The sequence below is a fragment of the Crocuta crocuta genome, unplaced genomic scaffold (assembly GCF_008692635.1).
Source record: "Crocuta crocuta isolate KB4526 unplaced genomic scaffold, BGI_CrCroc_1.0 scaffold666, whole genome shotgun sequence".
Taxonomy (NCBI): domain Eukaryota; kingdom Metazoa; phylum Chordata; class Mammalia; order Carnivora; family Hyaenidae; genus Crocuta; species Crocuta crocuta.
The window spans coordinates 32,659-48,732 of record NW_027528879.1 but is presented as its reverse complement, the minus strand read 5'-3'; the positions used below and the strand labels follow the sequence as shown (position 1 = coordinate 48,732).

At 36.8% G+C, this 16,074-nt stretch overlaps 1 protein-coding gene and 1 pseudogene across 1 annotated transcript; one reads left to right on the top strand and one right to left on the bottom strand.

Moving 5' to 3' along the window:
- Window positions 1-2,918: 2,918 nt before the first annotated feature.
- LOC144225562 (olfactory receptor 52J3-like) lies at window positions 2,919-3,868 on the bottom strand (annotated as a pseudogene).
- A 9,588-nt stretch (window positions 3,869-13,456) lies between these two features.
- Window positions 13,457-14,401, top strand: LOC144225560 (olfactory receptor 52D1-like). The gene has a single exon (XM_077756783.1). It carries the CDS (start codon window positions 13,457-13,459, stop codon window positions 14,399-14,401), a length of 945 nt encoding a protein of 314 aa, XP_077612909.1.
- Window positions 14,402-16,074: the final 1,673 nt, after the last annotated feature.

The window sequence follows — 16,074 nt, the reverse complement described above, 5'->3', positions numbered from 1 at the left end:
ATTATGTATCAACTTGGCTAGGCTGTGTACCCAGATGTTTGGTCACCAGTCCAGAGGTTGCTGGACTGGCACTTTTTAGATGGAATTAGCAAATCAGTAGATGTTGGGTAAAGCAGATTATCCTTCATAATGTGGGAAGGCCTCATCCAATCAATGGAAGGCCTTCAGAGAAAAGAACTGAGGTTCCCCCAAGGGAGAAGGTACTCTACACCCAGATTGCCTTGGACTTGACACTGCAACGTCAACTCTTCCCTCAGTCTCCAGCCTGCTATTCTGCTTGCAGATTTCAGTTTTGCCAGTCTCCACAATCACATGAGCCAGTTCCTCTCAGGATAGATAATGATAGATAGATAGATAGATGATAGATAGATAGATAGATAGATAGATAGATAGATAGATAGATAGAGTTTGTCCTATTATATTCATATATATATTCTATTAGTTCTGTTTCTACGGAGAATTCTAATATAGATTTTGATACTGAGAGTGGGGTCTTGAGGAAAATAATCCTAAAGATAACATTTCTAAATTGGTTCTAAGTTTTCTTGAATTGGTTTTATGATATGATTAGATGTAAAGACATCAGTGACTCCATCCATAGGGAAAATAAGTGAGAGAGAGAGACTGGAGGAGGGACAGAGAGACAGGGAGACAGAATCCAAAGCAGTCTCCAGGCTCTGAGCTGTCAGCAAAGAGTCTGAGGTATGTTCAGACTCATGAACCATGAGATCATGATCATGACCTAAGCTGCAGTCATTCAGGCATCCCAACTGATTTACATTTTAAAACTGCCACTAATGTAGGTATGAAGATAGACTAGAGAATGAGAATGACAGCAGGGCCACCAGTTAGGGGCCACTTTGGTGATCTAGGGAAAAATGATGGTGGCTTGGTCTGGGGTAAAGATGGAGAGAGGTGGGCAGATTTGGGTTATGTCTTAAAGTCTCAGGTGATGGCAACTCCATCTTCCTAATTGCTTAGTCCAGAAAACTTAGAGTCATCCTTAAATTTTTTTTTTGGTCACACCTGACATCCAATATCCAATTCATTAACAAAACCTGCTAGCTCTTTTTCAAACATATCCAGAAATCAGTCCTTTTTTCCACCTCCAATACCATCACCCTGGTCTGAGTCACAAAAGAAAAAAAAAAAAAATTATTGCTATGACGTGGCAATAAAAATACAAAATATATCACCATTGGAATCTCTTAATCAAATATATATAAGAGGCAATTTTCTGGGTGAACCATATAATTGATACTATTTTGTTAAACTGACAAAATCCATATATGATTTTGTTAATGAAATTGACTGGAAAAACCAAAATGGAAAAGAAGATCTTGGGGGTTTTCATTCCTAGCTCAGTGCTGCATACATGACCTGAAAGTTTGTAAATCTGTCTTGAAAGAAATAACTAGGTTACATGAATAAAAGCCTACTTTGAATCATGAAAACAGAGAATGTTTCATTCAGTTGTTGGACCTAAAACTTTTTTTTTTACTGTTTATTTATTTATATATTTATTTATTTAGAGACAGAGAAAGAGCGTGTATGCATGAGCAGTTGGTAGGGGGTTGTACTATATTGAACTGTTAAGTTTAAAAATTGAAATATATCACTTAATAATGTAAAAAATTACCCTATATTATGTGTATTTTACCTTCATATATTGTTATAAACTCATTTTTCTTAAACTATTCTAAATTCATTTTACTTAAAGTGAAATCGACATAACAAAGAAGTGAATATTATTTACTCTCGCAAACACATTGAAAGGTACATTAAATGCTTTTGTCAAAGTATTTAGAAGGAGCTGGGGACAATGAAACTTTAAAATATTTAAGAAAATGGGTAGTTAAAGATTCCCTACACTTATGTGCATCACCATATTATTAGATAACTGATTCCCATTTTTGAATTTTAATAATGGATAAACTACATGGACCCTGCAGTTATGTAAATCACATTGTATCTATAGTTTCTATTCACTTGGAGACTGAAACTGTAGTACTCTCTAAAATAGGAGATCAAACAGAACATTGAGATAGCCCCTTGGCAATTAGTTCAAGATATCTTATATCATCTACTTAGATTAGTACCACAGTAGCAAAAAAAAGAAAACAAACTGATTCCTGTTTACTAGTCTTCATTGGAAAAGAAAGGGTAGGTTTACCCTAAACTCTGCCAAAAATTCCATCAAAACACTAATCAAAGATGACTCTAAAAATTTATCTTCCAGGTTCTTTATCTACCATGGTTTGACATTCACTTCTATTAGAAACCCAACTTGCTCACAGCAAAATGGTGTTGATAAACTCCAAGAATGAAGGCTCATGAGACCCCTGCACAGATGACTGCCAAAAGTTAATATAACTCCAATTGATGATGGCAGATTTGAATTTATAACATAAGTTGTCCTTTATTAGGAATAAAAATTGTACTCTCAAATCTATTTATTTAATTCTAATTTATTGTAAATTTACATGTACTAAATTTGCTTGTAAATTAAAAACTAATTTACTTGGAATAGGCTTAGACTTACCAGTAAACATTTCACACAGAATTCTATTATGTCATATCAATACCAGGTGTAATCAAAGAAACTTCCAGGCATTAAATTATAAGGGACCGTCTGCAAGTCTCCTGATTTCTCTTTTCCTCAGAATAATGAACTACCACAGTCAGAGACTGCAATCCTTCAGCAAAACTAATGAGAACTTAATGACAGACTTAAATTAGAAATTAGTTCTCAAAGCCTGGATAATCTGATTATGTCATACCATTTTGAGACTTTGGTTAACATTTTCTCATATGGACAAATAAACTGGCAACTGCTTGTCAAGTATAAAATGGAGGTGGAGTTAATATGGTTATTGAACAAAGGTCTTCATCCCTAAAGATCAATGATATAGTATTCCTCACTTGTTAGTATATACTTGGATCATACAGTCTCTGATTTGCTTCGTCCTTACCCCATAGATGATAGGGTTGAAGGCAGGTGGAAGGACCACATAGATGTTGGCAACAAGAATGTGGACAGAAAGAGGTATTTTTTGGCCAAATCAGTGAGTGAGGAAGGAGAAGAGAGAGGGTGTGTAGGAAACAAACATGACTGCAGCATGGGAGCTACAAGTGCTCAGGGTCTTGTGACATGCCTCTAGTGACTTCAGGTGGAATACACCACTGAGGATGTAGCCATAGGAGATTCTAACCAGTACCAGGGCAAGAACAAGGAAGGAAGCCACAAAGAGACCATAGATAGTATTGATTTAAATGTTGGCACAAGCCAACTTGGCAATGCCCATGTGCTCACAGTAGGTATGGGCAATAATGCAGGCATTGCAAAAAGGAAGACGGTAGATTAGGTAGACTGTGGGCACTGTGAGCACAACCACACTGAGTGCAACCGAAGTCTAATTCTTGACAGCACCCAGACTGTCAGAATGGTCATATAGTAGAGTGGGTCACAGATGGCTACACAGCAGTCAAAGGCCATTGCCAACAAAATAGCAGACTTCATTTCTATGAAGGTGTGTATGAGAAACATCTGGGCCACGCAAGCTCCAAAGCCAATTTTATGAGCGTTAAACCAAAAGATACCCAACATACGTGGAACAGAGGTTGTGGAGAGGGCCAGATCTATGGCAGATAGAATGGCAAGGAAGAAGAACATTGGATCCTGCAGGGTTCTTTCTGTCCTTAGGACAATCAAGATTGTGACATTGCCCATAAGATCCATAAGGTAAATGCAACAGAAGGGCAATGAAATCTAGGCATGTGTAGTCTCAAGCCCTGGGATGCCTAAAAGAAAAAATCTGGATGGATGGAACACGGTTATATTTTGATGTGCCATTCTGGATTTGGCTAGAGTAGGAGATATGTATGGCCCATTCCTAGAAGAAAAAAAAGCACAAGAATGGTTTCAAATAATTTCAAATTATTTTTTGTTTTATTACAGTGCAAGGGAAGGCAGTGGGATTGTTTCTTACCTATCTGCATATACTGGATTAACCAAAAGGAAGATTTCTGGTATTGGACACAATTGAATTCAAGGAACAGATCATTTATAATTATTATGAGCATAGTCAATGCTTAGAGGTTATATAACATCTTATGAAGTTCTGAACCAAAACTTCAGAGTAAAGAGTAAAGATAGTTTCTGAATTAATACATACTATAATGACTTCCCAGATTGAAGATGTTGAAGACAAACATAATAAATTAAGGCAAAGACAAAAATGTGCAGATACATACACATGGTCACACAGAAATATAGAAACACAGGTTAAAAGCTATACAGATATAATGATACCTTATATGCCAAATGCCTTCAGTATGTTTTATTTAATATGAATTTTCACATGAATTCAAATTCAAAACGTCACCTTCTGAGCCAACAGGTATTCTTCACTCACTGAAGTATTCAATAAACACTTATAGATAAACACCATTAAACAAAGCTTAAACAGAGACAGGTACAGGTATTCAACAAGCCGAGAACCTTTAGACCTTGGGGTCTACATTTCTTACTAGAACGATGTGAATCCCTTTGTTGCTTAGATCATAGTGAAGCATAAGGCAACAAAGGGTTTTGCCCTATTGTGTGGAAGAGGAACATCCAAGAGAGTGGTCAGATAAGTTGAAATAAAGGTGTTTGAGGGAAGAACTGATCACGGACATAGCTCTCCCAAGTCAGGAATAATTAATGAAGTTTTACCTTACTCTAAGCAATATCCAAGGCATCTTACCCCATCATTTGATCATTCATTTTGAACAGAGAAAGTCAAACAAAATAAGGAAAGAGGTGAAAACTTGAAGGAAGCAATAAGGCATGAAGGAAAAAGAAGGAGAAAGAAACATGGGAAGCTAGATGGAAAGAAGGAAAGAGGGAATGAAGGAAAGAATGATAAAAACAATTAGCCCCTCTCTAAGTTTAGAGTAATACTGACAAATTGGCTAATTGAGATCCTCTGACAGTAGTGAGACGATACCTAAGTCCTTCTTCCAGGACTCTTAGTTCCCTGTTGCCTCCTTTTGTGCTTGTTTTTTGAGCCTACTTTCAGCTATGGTCCTATCCTAACTTGAATTTTTCTACTGCCATGAAAAGCCATTGTCTTAACTATCCTGCAGGTATCAGAAAAAACAGGGATTACTAAATACTTAAAACAATCCCCACTTTTCCTACTACTGAGTACTGAGTGAAGAATGTGGTAGAAATTGTCATCTAAGACCCCACTCTTGACTTGTAGCCTATGGAGCAGAGTCCTGGCAGATGCATAATATTCCCTTACAAAAATTAATCAAAGCCTCCCCCGTTACCTTCTTATTAGGCTTTCTTAGATTTCTTGGTCAATATATAACCTATCCCAGCAGGAGTGGGAACTAGATTCCCTGTTGTGGCCACCTCAGAGAATGGAGTTTGAAACTTCTGGCCCTTCATCTCCTGAGGGACAGCTCTGCAAATAAACCCAAACCGTAATCCCTCTCTGGCCATTGACTCTGATCTCAAAGTCTCCTTAGAAAGGGCTGACATTGTGCTGCAGGTAGGAGGGAGTGTAAAAGAAGCAGACATAAGAGAAACACACAGGTCAGAGGTAGACCTTACCATCAAAATATATATGCATATACATGTACATAGAATATAAACACAAGAACTACTCACTACATTTGAGGAATCTGGGTGGCTCAGTCAGTTAAGTGTCTGACTCTTGGTTTCAGCTCAGGTCATGATCTCACAATTTCTGGGAGCAAGCCCCACATCGGGCTTGAGATTCTCTTTCCCTTTCTCTTTCTGCCCCTCCAACCTTCTTCAAAATAAATAAACTTAAAAGAAATAGTACATTCAAATGATTGTAAATTTGCATGTGGTCTTTTCAGACATTACTCTAATATTAGGACAAGNAGGGGAGTTCTATTGTTAGTTTCCTGAGGAACCTCCACACTGTTTTCCAGAGGGTTGGTGGGAATGTAAACTAGGACAAGATATTTCTGATGCATATGCTTCCCTTTCACACATGCTTCTCTTTGTGTCGAAAAAGAAAGTTCTAGATTTCCCAAGTTATTGTCATTATTGTTCTTAAGAAGTTATCTTGCTTTATTTTTGGTGCTTCTATCTTACGCATCCAAGGGTTTTAGATGGTTTAAAGTAGTTTCTGTTACATGACATTCACAGAGCATCCTATTTCCAAATTATGATCACCCTCCACTTTGCCATACTTAAATTTCTTGTATCTCCTTGCTGTTTCACATATAAACATTGTGTTTGTGTGAATGATATTCCTTTATTATGGTTCCATAATAGCGGAACTCTACTTGTTCTTTCCCTCTCCTCTCCTTCTTCCCCCTTTGTACCCCCCAACGCCTCCCCCCTTTAAAAAATAACAGACATTGTAATGGGTGTGAAGTCCTCCCACTGTGGTTTTGATTAGAGATGTTGAGCATCTTTTTGTAGATCTTCCTCAGAGAGGTGTCATATAGACACCTTAACAATATCAAGACTTCTAACCCATGACCTGGGATGTCCTCTTATTTACTGATTTCTTCTTTAATTTCCCTCAGCAAAGTTTTACAGATTTCAGTGTGCACATCTTCCACTTCCTTGGTTAAGTTTATTCCTAAATACTTTATTCTTTTTGTTCCTATCTCCAAACTGTTACAACCATCTATTTTACTGCACTATTTGGGTATTTTGTTTTATTGTACATTGCATCATTTTCTTAATTTCCCTTTTGGAATGTTTGTTGTTAGTGTACAAAAATGCAACTGATGTTTGCTTATTGATTTTGTATGCTGAATTTTTATTGACTTTGTTTATTATTTCTACGTTTTTTGGCAGGATATTCAAGATTCGCTACATATAAGATCACGTCATCTGAGAACAGAGATGCTTTTTACATTTTCCTTTCCAACCTGGATGCCTTTTACTTCTTCCATTTCTAACTGATATGGCTAGAACTTCCAGTATTATGTTGAACAGAAGAAGTGGTGAGATCAGGCATCTTGGTCCTGATCTTAGAAGAACTTTCATTTTTTACCCTTAAGCATGATTTATCTGTATAAACATGTAAATTTCAGTTTTTCTTTTTTAATATAAGGGTTTATGGCTATACATTTCACTGTCCTAAGTGTTGTTTGGAATATAGTGTTTTCATTTTATTTCTGCAATATTTTCTAATTGTTCTTGTGATTTCCTTCTTGATCCATTGATTGTTTGTGTGAGTTGTTTAAATTTTTGTTTGTTTTTTTTAAATTAAAAAATTTTTTTCAATGCTTATTTATTTTTTAGAGAGAGAGAGAGAGAGAGAAAGAATTTAAGTGGGGGAGGAGCAGAGAGAGAGGAAGACACAGAATCCCAAGCAAGCTCTAGGCTCTGAGCTGTCAGCACAGACAGGGCTTGAACTAGGAGGTCATGACCCGAGCCAAAGTCGATGCTTAACCAATTGAGACCCCAAGCACCCTTTTTCTACATATTTATCGATTTTCTGGTTCTTCGTCTGTTGAGTTTAGTTTCAATCTATTATAATAGAAAAATATACTGTATGATTTCAATCTTTTTATGTTTGTTAAATCTTGTTTTGTGCTCTAGCATATGGTCTCTTCTGCAGAATATTCCATGTGTATTTGAGAAATATATTCTGCAATCATTGTAAGGAATGTTCTGAATACATTATGTTCAATTGTTCTATAGTATTCAAGTCCTCTGTTGATGTGATAGATTACAATCACTGACTTTATGTAGATCTGAGTGTTTGGCCTATATCATTTCCTTCTCTCTAAAGAATCATTTAACATTTCTTCTAAACTGGTGTACTTGTAATAAATTCTCTCAGTTTTTGTTTGAGAAAGTCTTTATTTCTCCTTCACTTCCGAAGAATTATTTTGCAGGGCAAAGAATCCTCAAGATTTTTTCCTCAAGATTTCATTCACTCCACTTTTCTTGCTTACATGATTTCTGAGGATAAATCAGATGTAATTTTTATCTTTGTTCCTTTATAACTTGTTTTTTTTAATTTTTTTATTTTTTTTTAACTCTGGCTTCTTTTAGGATTTTTCCCCTCATCTTTAATTCTCTGCTGTTTGAAGATGATAGGCTTAGATGTAATTTTTTTTTTTGTTTATCCTACTTGGTATAATCTGAGCTTCCTTGATATGTAGCTAGGTGTCTGGCATTAATTTGAGAAAATTCTCCATCGTTATCATTTCAAATATTTCTTATGTTCCTATCTCTTCTTTTCATCCCTCTAGCATTCCCATTACTCATATGTTCCACCTCTTGTAGGTTGTCCCACCGTCCTTGGATATTGCTTTTATTCTTTTCTTTTTTTTAGTCTTATTCTCTGTGCTTCTCAATTTTGGAGGTTTCTATTGAGGTATTCTCATAATCACACATCTTCCTTCACCTATGCCGAGTCTACTAATAATCCCATGAAAAGCTTTCTTCTTTTCTGTTACTGGTTTTGACCTTTAGCATTTCTATTTGGTTCTTTCTTAGGATTTCTATCTTTGTACTTACATTGCCCATTTGTTTTTGCATGTTGTGTGTTTTGTTCATTAAAGTTCTTAGTATATTAATATAGTTTTTAAAATTCATGATCTGATAACTCCAACATCCCTGCCACATATCTAAATTTGGTTCTGAATTTCACTCTTTCTCTTCAAGCTGTATTTTTTTGCCTTTTTGTATGTCTTGTAATTCTTTCTTGATACTCAGACATGATGTCTTCAGTGAAAAAACTTCCATAAATAGGTCTTAATAATGTGACAGTAAAATGTAGGCTAAAGGGAAATTCTCTATTTTTCTATGATTAGATCTCATCTTTTAGTGAATTTTACATCTTTTGCATCTGAACTATAAAGTCCTTGTATTATACTTAGTTTCTCCCTCATTCCCCTTAGGAGGGATCATGTGTCTAAGGTGGATTGAAGTTGGTTATTTCCCTTTCCTACATGGAAGGCTAGTGGCAGCTGGGATTGAGTATTTCCCTTCTTCCAGGCCAGTTAGACTCTGATAAAATCCTAGCAGGTTAGGGTTTGGTTAACTAGTTTTTCCTACAGGCAGACATTGTTAAGAACAGAATGCTCTGGTGTATTTCAAAATGGTTCACTTTCTCATCCCCCTGCCAATCATGAGAGGATTTTTCTTTCATAACACTGTGAGGACCTGATGAGCTCCCAGAGGTAAAACTCACAAAAGTGTAGGGACCCTTCAATGACTGAGATGCCCTGGAGATTGTCTCTCAGGCTTGCCTAGACTAAGCCTCCAGCAACTTGTCAATTATGGTTTGTATTGCCTTATCCTGGAACTGCTTCTCATGGAGATTTCTGCTCTGGCAAATTATAATTTTTCTCCACTTACTGGTTTCTCCAGTTTTGGGGGCAGAAATTTGCCCTGTGACCTTACTTCTCTTATGAGTCTAAAAAGAATTGCTGACTTCTCAGTTGGTTCAGCTTTTTACTTGTTGTTAGGGTAGAGTGTGAACTTCCAGCTTCTCACATACCAGATTGGAAAACTGAAGTCTGATTCCTGTTGTTTTTGTCCATTCTACCACTCTTCGTTTTGACTGGGGATTTTATTTTATTTTGTTTTTAATGTTTTATTTATTTCTGAGAGAAAGAGAGAGAGGCAGCATGAGCAGGAGAGGGTCAGAGAGAGAGGGAGATACAGAATCCGAAGCAGGCTCCAGGTTCTGAGCTGTCAACACACAGCCTGACGCGGGGCTCGAACCCATGAACTGTGAGATCATGACCTGAGCTAAAGTCGGATGCTTAACTGACTGAGCCACTCATGTGCCCCTTGACTGGGGATTTTAAAACACTTACATTTAAAATAATGATTCATGAGAAGGATTTACCATTACCATTTTGTTATTTGTTTTCACTATTTCTTATAACTTTTTTTGTCCCTCATTTCTTCTTTTATTGCCTGTCTTTGTGTTTGCTTAATTTTTGTAATGACACTTTTTGATTCCTTGATATTTCCTTTTGTATATATTTTACAAATATTTTCTTTGTGATTTTATACTGATAACAACTAGACTTCAGTCAAAACAAAAGCTCTACTCCTCTCTTTAGAGCTCCACCACCCACATAATGACATTAGTTATTAATGTTACAGAGTACATCCTTATATATTGTGTACCCATTAACTTAGATTTATAATTTTTTTGTCTTTCATATCCTGTAAAAGAATAAAAAGTTGAGTTATGAACCAAATATGATAATACTGGTTTTTATACTTGTGTATGTGTTTATCTTTGCTGAAGATAACTTCAGCAAAGGTTTTGAGTTACTCTCTAACTTCTTGTAATTTCAACAGAAAGGACTCTCTTTAGCATCCCTTGAAGAACAGGTCTGGAGATAATGAACTCTCTCAGCTTTTGTGTGTCTTGGAATATCATATTTTCTCCCTCATTTATGAAGGGCAGTTTTGCTAGATAAGGAATTCTTGAATATTTTTTTTCTAACAATTTACATATACCATCCCTTCCCCTCTGTTCTGGCCTGCGAAGTTTATGCCCTACGTTTCAATGGAATGAAGTTGATGTGTTAAAGGAACAAAGAATGTGTTCTCTATTTCTTCAGTTCCCTTCGGGCCCTGTTAATTGGTTGACAGATTATATCAAAATACTAAGAGATGGCTACATCTGCAACTGGAAACCTAAGGGAATGTATAGGTAAACTACTATTCCTGCAGTTAGAGAGATTATCAAATCTTTACCAATGATACAAATATTCCCTCTCTCCCAATGATTCCATGAGGACCTGTTTGTGCCACTTGTTATTCTTACTTATCCTCTGAGATTATCATGTTGAAGCTGCTATATATAGAAACTACATGTTTAGGTTGCTTCTTGGTTCTGAGTACATTTCCTTGTGAGATAATTAAGGTTATGAAACTAAAGAAGGATGGAGAGAAGGATAGTCTGGTCAATCTAAGGAAAACTTTAAAGGACATGGGATTTTCTTAACATCTTTTTATTTTCCAAATGTCCTAGTTTCAAGAAAGAAGATATAATTCTTTGAAATAGAGGGAATACACATTCTTTATTGATGAAATGAAGAAAAAAAAAGATTGTAGGAAACAAAGATCTTTTTTAAGGATTTCATAGAAATGAACATTATCTCTCATTTTGACCATATTTCATATTGTGTGAATCTATTGAAGGAACAAAATACCTCATGACCTTCGTACTCAACCTCAGGTTGGCAGATGTCACAGAGATTATATCATGTGTGTTTGTACCAAAAAAAGTGTTTTTGGAAACTAGTGTGTGTATCTCTGAGTGTGTGTGTTTTCTAGTTCTGTTCTTACAATGATCTGCATTGTATCTGGAACTCCAACAGTTACTAATGAGCACCTAACAACCACTGCATTCATTTAGATTATGAAATTTCCTGCTGGTTATGTGCTTACATATGAATGTGTAGGGACCTTTGTTTACCCATAGAATTTTATCTCACCTTAATCTCTTTGTAATCATTTTTTAAAAATTTTTAATATTTATTTTTGAGAGAGAGAGAAGGACAGAGCCAGCAAGGGAGGAGTTGAGACAAAGGAAGATACAGAATCCAAATCAGGCTCCAGGCTCCATGATATCAGCACAGAGGATGATGCAGGGCTTGAATCCACAAACTATGAGATAATGATCTGAGCTGAAGTGGAATCCTCAACCAACTGAGCCACCCAGGTACCCCATCTCTTTGTAATCTTTGAGTCTCAACTACACTAGATTTAATTAATTACATCATGATTGTCTTTCCCAATGGAACTTTGTTTATACCCTTTCCTCTCCTTTGTTTATGTGTGTGTGCATGTGGGTGAAGATAGATAGATATGTACTACCTTTATCTGTAACTAAATATCTATATTCAGATTCCATGGGACAAAGTCATATAATCTTCATATTCCAGCCTAAGTTCCATTTACTTAAGAAGACTTTTCTTGACTCACTAAGCTTAATCTGATCCCTTGCTGTCATTTCTGTATAACTCATCCTTCCTTTAACTTTGGGATAATTTTTTGCCATATAAATTATGTGTTTAAAAGTTATACTACCATTATTTGTTTAAAGCTAAATCATAAAAAAGACATATTTGTGTTTTTCACTATAATAAAGCCAGGTTCTAGTACATATAAGAGCCTAGAAAAAATTATTTGGTTAGTAATATGTGGAGGATATAATAAGTATTCTGGCATGATTCAGGAAAGCATATGTATTGGTACCTCTGTGTAAGTTCTTATTAGTACATATTATATTTATAAGGATTTGTTTGGGACTTAAGGAAAACAGATTATCTTTAACTGATGGCAGTTCTACATAAGTACTATGTACTGCCTTGATGGAAGCCAGGAGAAGCAGGAAACTAGTAACCAAGGGTTACTCTACAACTGAAGCATTTGTGGTGACTTAAATGTTAGTTCTTCTCTTTAACCTTCTCAACTCCTGCTTCATGCTCACCCACTTCATCCTGGACTTCTCTGCCTTGGAAATTTGATTGTTGCTCAGAATTATAGGAAGAAGTATTAAGAAACCTACTATAGTCAGTAGCTGATATCTCAAGCATCATCAGTAATTTACCAATCCAATCAGTAAACTGTTGTGTATGTTTGAGAATCTGGGTTTCTGGATCAACAAATGAGGGAGCACAATTAGTATCCATCTGCACAGTGAAATAATCTAAATCTGAAAAAAAAAAGAGAATAAAAGGGTAGTGAGCAGGGTTACTGTTAAGAAATATCTTATCCTTACCAATAGACAATCTGTTGGTTCAAAATAACATAATATGTGCATACTTAAACAGTACATGATAGAAACAAACAGTAGGAAAAAAGCAAGTTGTAATCTTGCCAGATTAGTCACATATGCACAGTGGGAAATTAAAGACTAAAGATAGAGACTGAGTTGATTCTACTTCAAAAGCTGTGTCAAGACCTCAATATCACGTCCAGAGAGGAACAAAGACCATTTTATTTCTATTCCCCATGTGAACGCCAGATTGGATTGTAAGAGTCCTTTCAATATCTCCTTGATACTTTCATGGTGCCTCTGCTTGGTCACTTCCAGTTACAGGAAACCCATTGATATAAGGGAAATACTGAATGGGAACTCAAAGAAGAAAATCACTAAATATTAGTTGAATTAAGTACAAGTATGACTACAGATGGAATCTTTTACTGGAAATGAAGGGGCAAGGTGATTTATAGGTCCCTGGGATAATATGATATAAATATTATCTTTCTGTACTTCTAAACATGATCATTTGGTTCGTTATTACTAATTTTGGTGTTATGGTCCTAATGAATATAAATACACCTGATTATGAATTTGAATTGTTTTTTAGCAACAGATCATTAAGGGTCTTCCTGAACAGAATCTCCATGTTTTCAGCATCTGCTGGTGATCATTGTCATAGCAACTTTCATTTTAGAAGTACTGATAAGCACAGGAAAAGCGTCATGCCTCCTCTCAACACCTCTCGCCCCTCTCCTGTCACCTTCTTGCTGATGGGCATCCCAGGACTAGAGCACCTTCATATCTGGATTGGGATTCCCTTCTGCTCCATGTATGTGGTGGCTGTGGTGGGGAATGTGACCATCCTGGCCGTGGTCAGGGCAGAGCGAAGTCTCCATGAGCCGATGTTCCTCTTTCTGTGCATGCTGTCCGTCACTGACCTGGTCCTCTCCACATCTACGCTGCCACGCATGCTCTGTCTCTTCTGGCTTGGAGCCCATGACATTGCTTTTGATGCCTGTCTAGCCCAAATGTTCTTCATCCATAGTTTTACTGCTATGGAATCGGGATTTTTCCTGGCCATGGCCATTGACCGTTACGTGGCCATTTGTCATCCACTGCATCATACTACCATTCTCACCCATGCACGCATCACCATAATGGGTATTGTTGTGGTGATTCGGGGTGTAGCCTTCTTTTCTCCACATCCCATCCTGCTCAAACAACTTCCTTACTGCAGATCACGAATCATTGCCCACACCTACTGTGAGTTCATGGCCGTGGTGAAGCTGGCATGTATGGACATAGGGGCCACCAAGAGTTACAGCCTCAGTATGGCTTCTATCATTGGTTCATGTGATGCGATTCTCATTGCTGTATCCTATGCCTTCATTCTGCGCTCTGTATTCTGCCTGCCATCCCGAAAAGCTAGCTTTAAGGCTCTGGGAACATGTGGCTCACATGTCTGTGTTATTCTTGTCTTCTATTCCACAGCCGGTTTTTCCATTTTTACTCACCGTTTTGGGAAGAACGTGCCTGCCCACGTCCATATTTTTATTGCAAATATATACCTTTTGGTGCCCCCTTTTCTCAACCCTATTGTATATGGAATAAGGACCAAGAAAATACGGGAATATGTTCTTAGGACATTAATGATCAAAGTTGCTTGATTTTAGTTTACTTGATAACATAAATGGAAACAAAAGAGATGATATAAGTAAAATAACTGGCTGCTCTCACTCCCACAAGCTGAATTGCATTTACAACCTGAAAGTTCTTTTATTTACTCTACGTCTGTGAATTCCCAAAATTCTAATCCAAGTTATTTCAGCTTTTTTACTTATTAAATATTGGAGAACAAATTGTAATCTCCTTCCAACTGCATATCTTTTGGAGGATAATTACAAACAAAAAGTGAACAGTGGAAGGAGATAAAGGATAAATAAACAATATAGAAAAAAAGAAAAGATTTCTCTTGAGAGCTAAATGATGGACAGTTTCCCACTCTTATTTATGGATCAGCTCAGTGTACAAAAGCAAGAAGCTTCTCTTGATGTTTCTCTTTGTTAATATATATTTGTACATTGGTAATAAAGAAAGGTCATGAAGACTGATCTATCATCTATTCATGTATCCTTGTATCTATGTATGTATCTATCTATCCAATTTCATCACTCATGCTTTTTGTATTAAGATAGAATGTAATTAAAGGACATTTACTGGCAGCTTTTTTATTATTGTGGGAAAATATACATAACATAATAGTTGTTGTTTTAACCATTTTTAATTGTCCAGCTCAGTGTAATTCGTGCAGTCCAATTGGTGTGCAATCATCATCACCATTCTTCTTCAGAGATTTTTACCTTTCCCATCTGCAACTCTATCCATTAATATTAACTCCCCACATTCCCTGGGAACTACCATTGTACTGTCTTTGTGAATTTGGCTACTCTAGGTACTTTATATACGTGGAATGTATGATTGGTCTTTATTTTATTTATTTATTTTTTTTTACAAATAGTTTATTGTCAAATTAGTTTCCTTATAACACTCAGTGCTCATCGCCCGAAGTGCCCTCCTCCATGCCCATCCTTCCCTACCCCCCACATCCATCAGTCCTCAGTTTTTGTCAGCATTCAAGAGTCTCTCATGGTTTCCCTCTCTCCCTTTCCCCCACCATTTCCCCCCTTCTTCTCCCCCTTGTTCCTCAGTTAAGTTCTTCCTAGTCCTCCTATACGTGCAAACATATGATATTTGTCCTTCTCTGCCTGACTTATTTCGCTCAGCATAACACCCTCAAGGTCCATCCATGTTGCTACACATGGCCAGATTTCATTGTTTCTCATTGCCATGTAGTATTCCATGGTATAGATAAACCACATCTTCTAGATCCATTCGTCCATTGATGGACACTTAGGCTCTTTCCATGTTTTAGCTATTGTGGAGAGTGCTGCTATGAACATTGGGGTACATGTGCTCCTATGCATCAGCATTTCTGTATCCCTTGGGTAAATTCCTAGCAGTGCTATTGCTGGGTCATAGGGGAGTTCTATTGTTAGTTTCCTGAGGAACCTCCACACTGTTTTCCAGAGGGGCTGCACCAGTTTACATTCCCACCAACAGTGTAGGAGGGTGCCCGTTTCTCCACATCCTCGCCAGCATCTAGAGTTCTCTGATTTGCTCATTTTAGCCACTCTGACTGGTGTGAGGTGGTATCTCAGTGTGGTTTTGATTTGTATTTCCCTGATGAGGAGGGATGCTGAGCAGTATGATTGGTCTTTTTGTGAGTGGCTTATTTCACTCAACATAATATCTTCAAGATTCATTCATATGTAGAATGCGT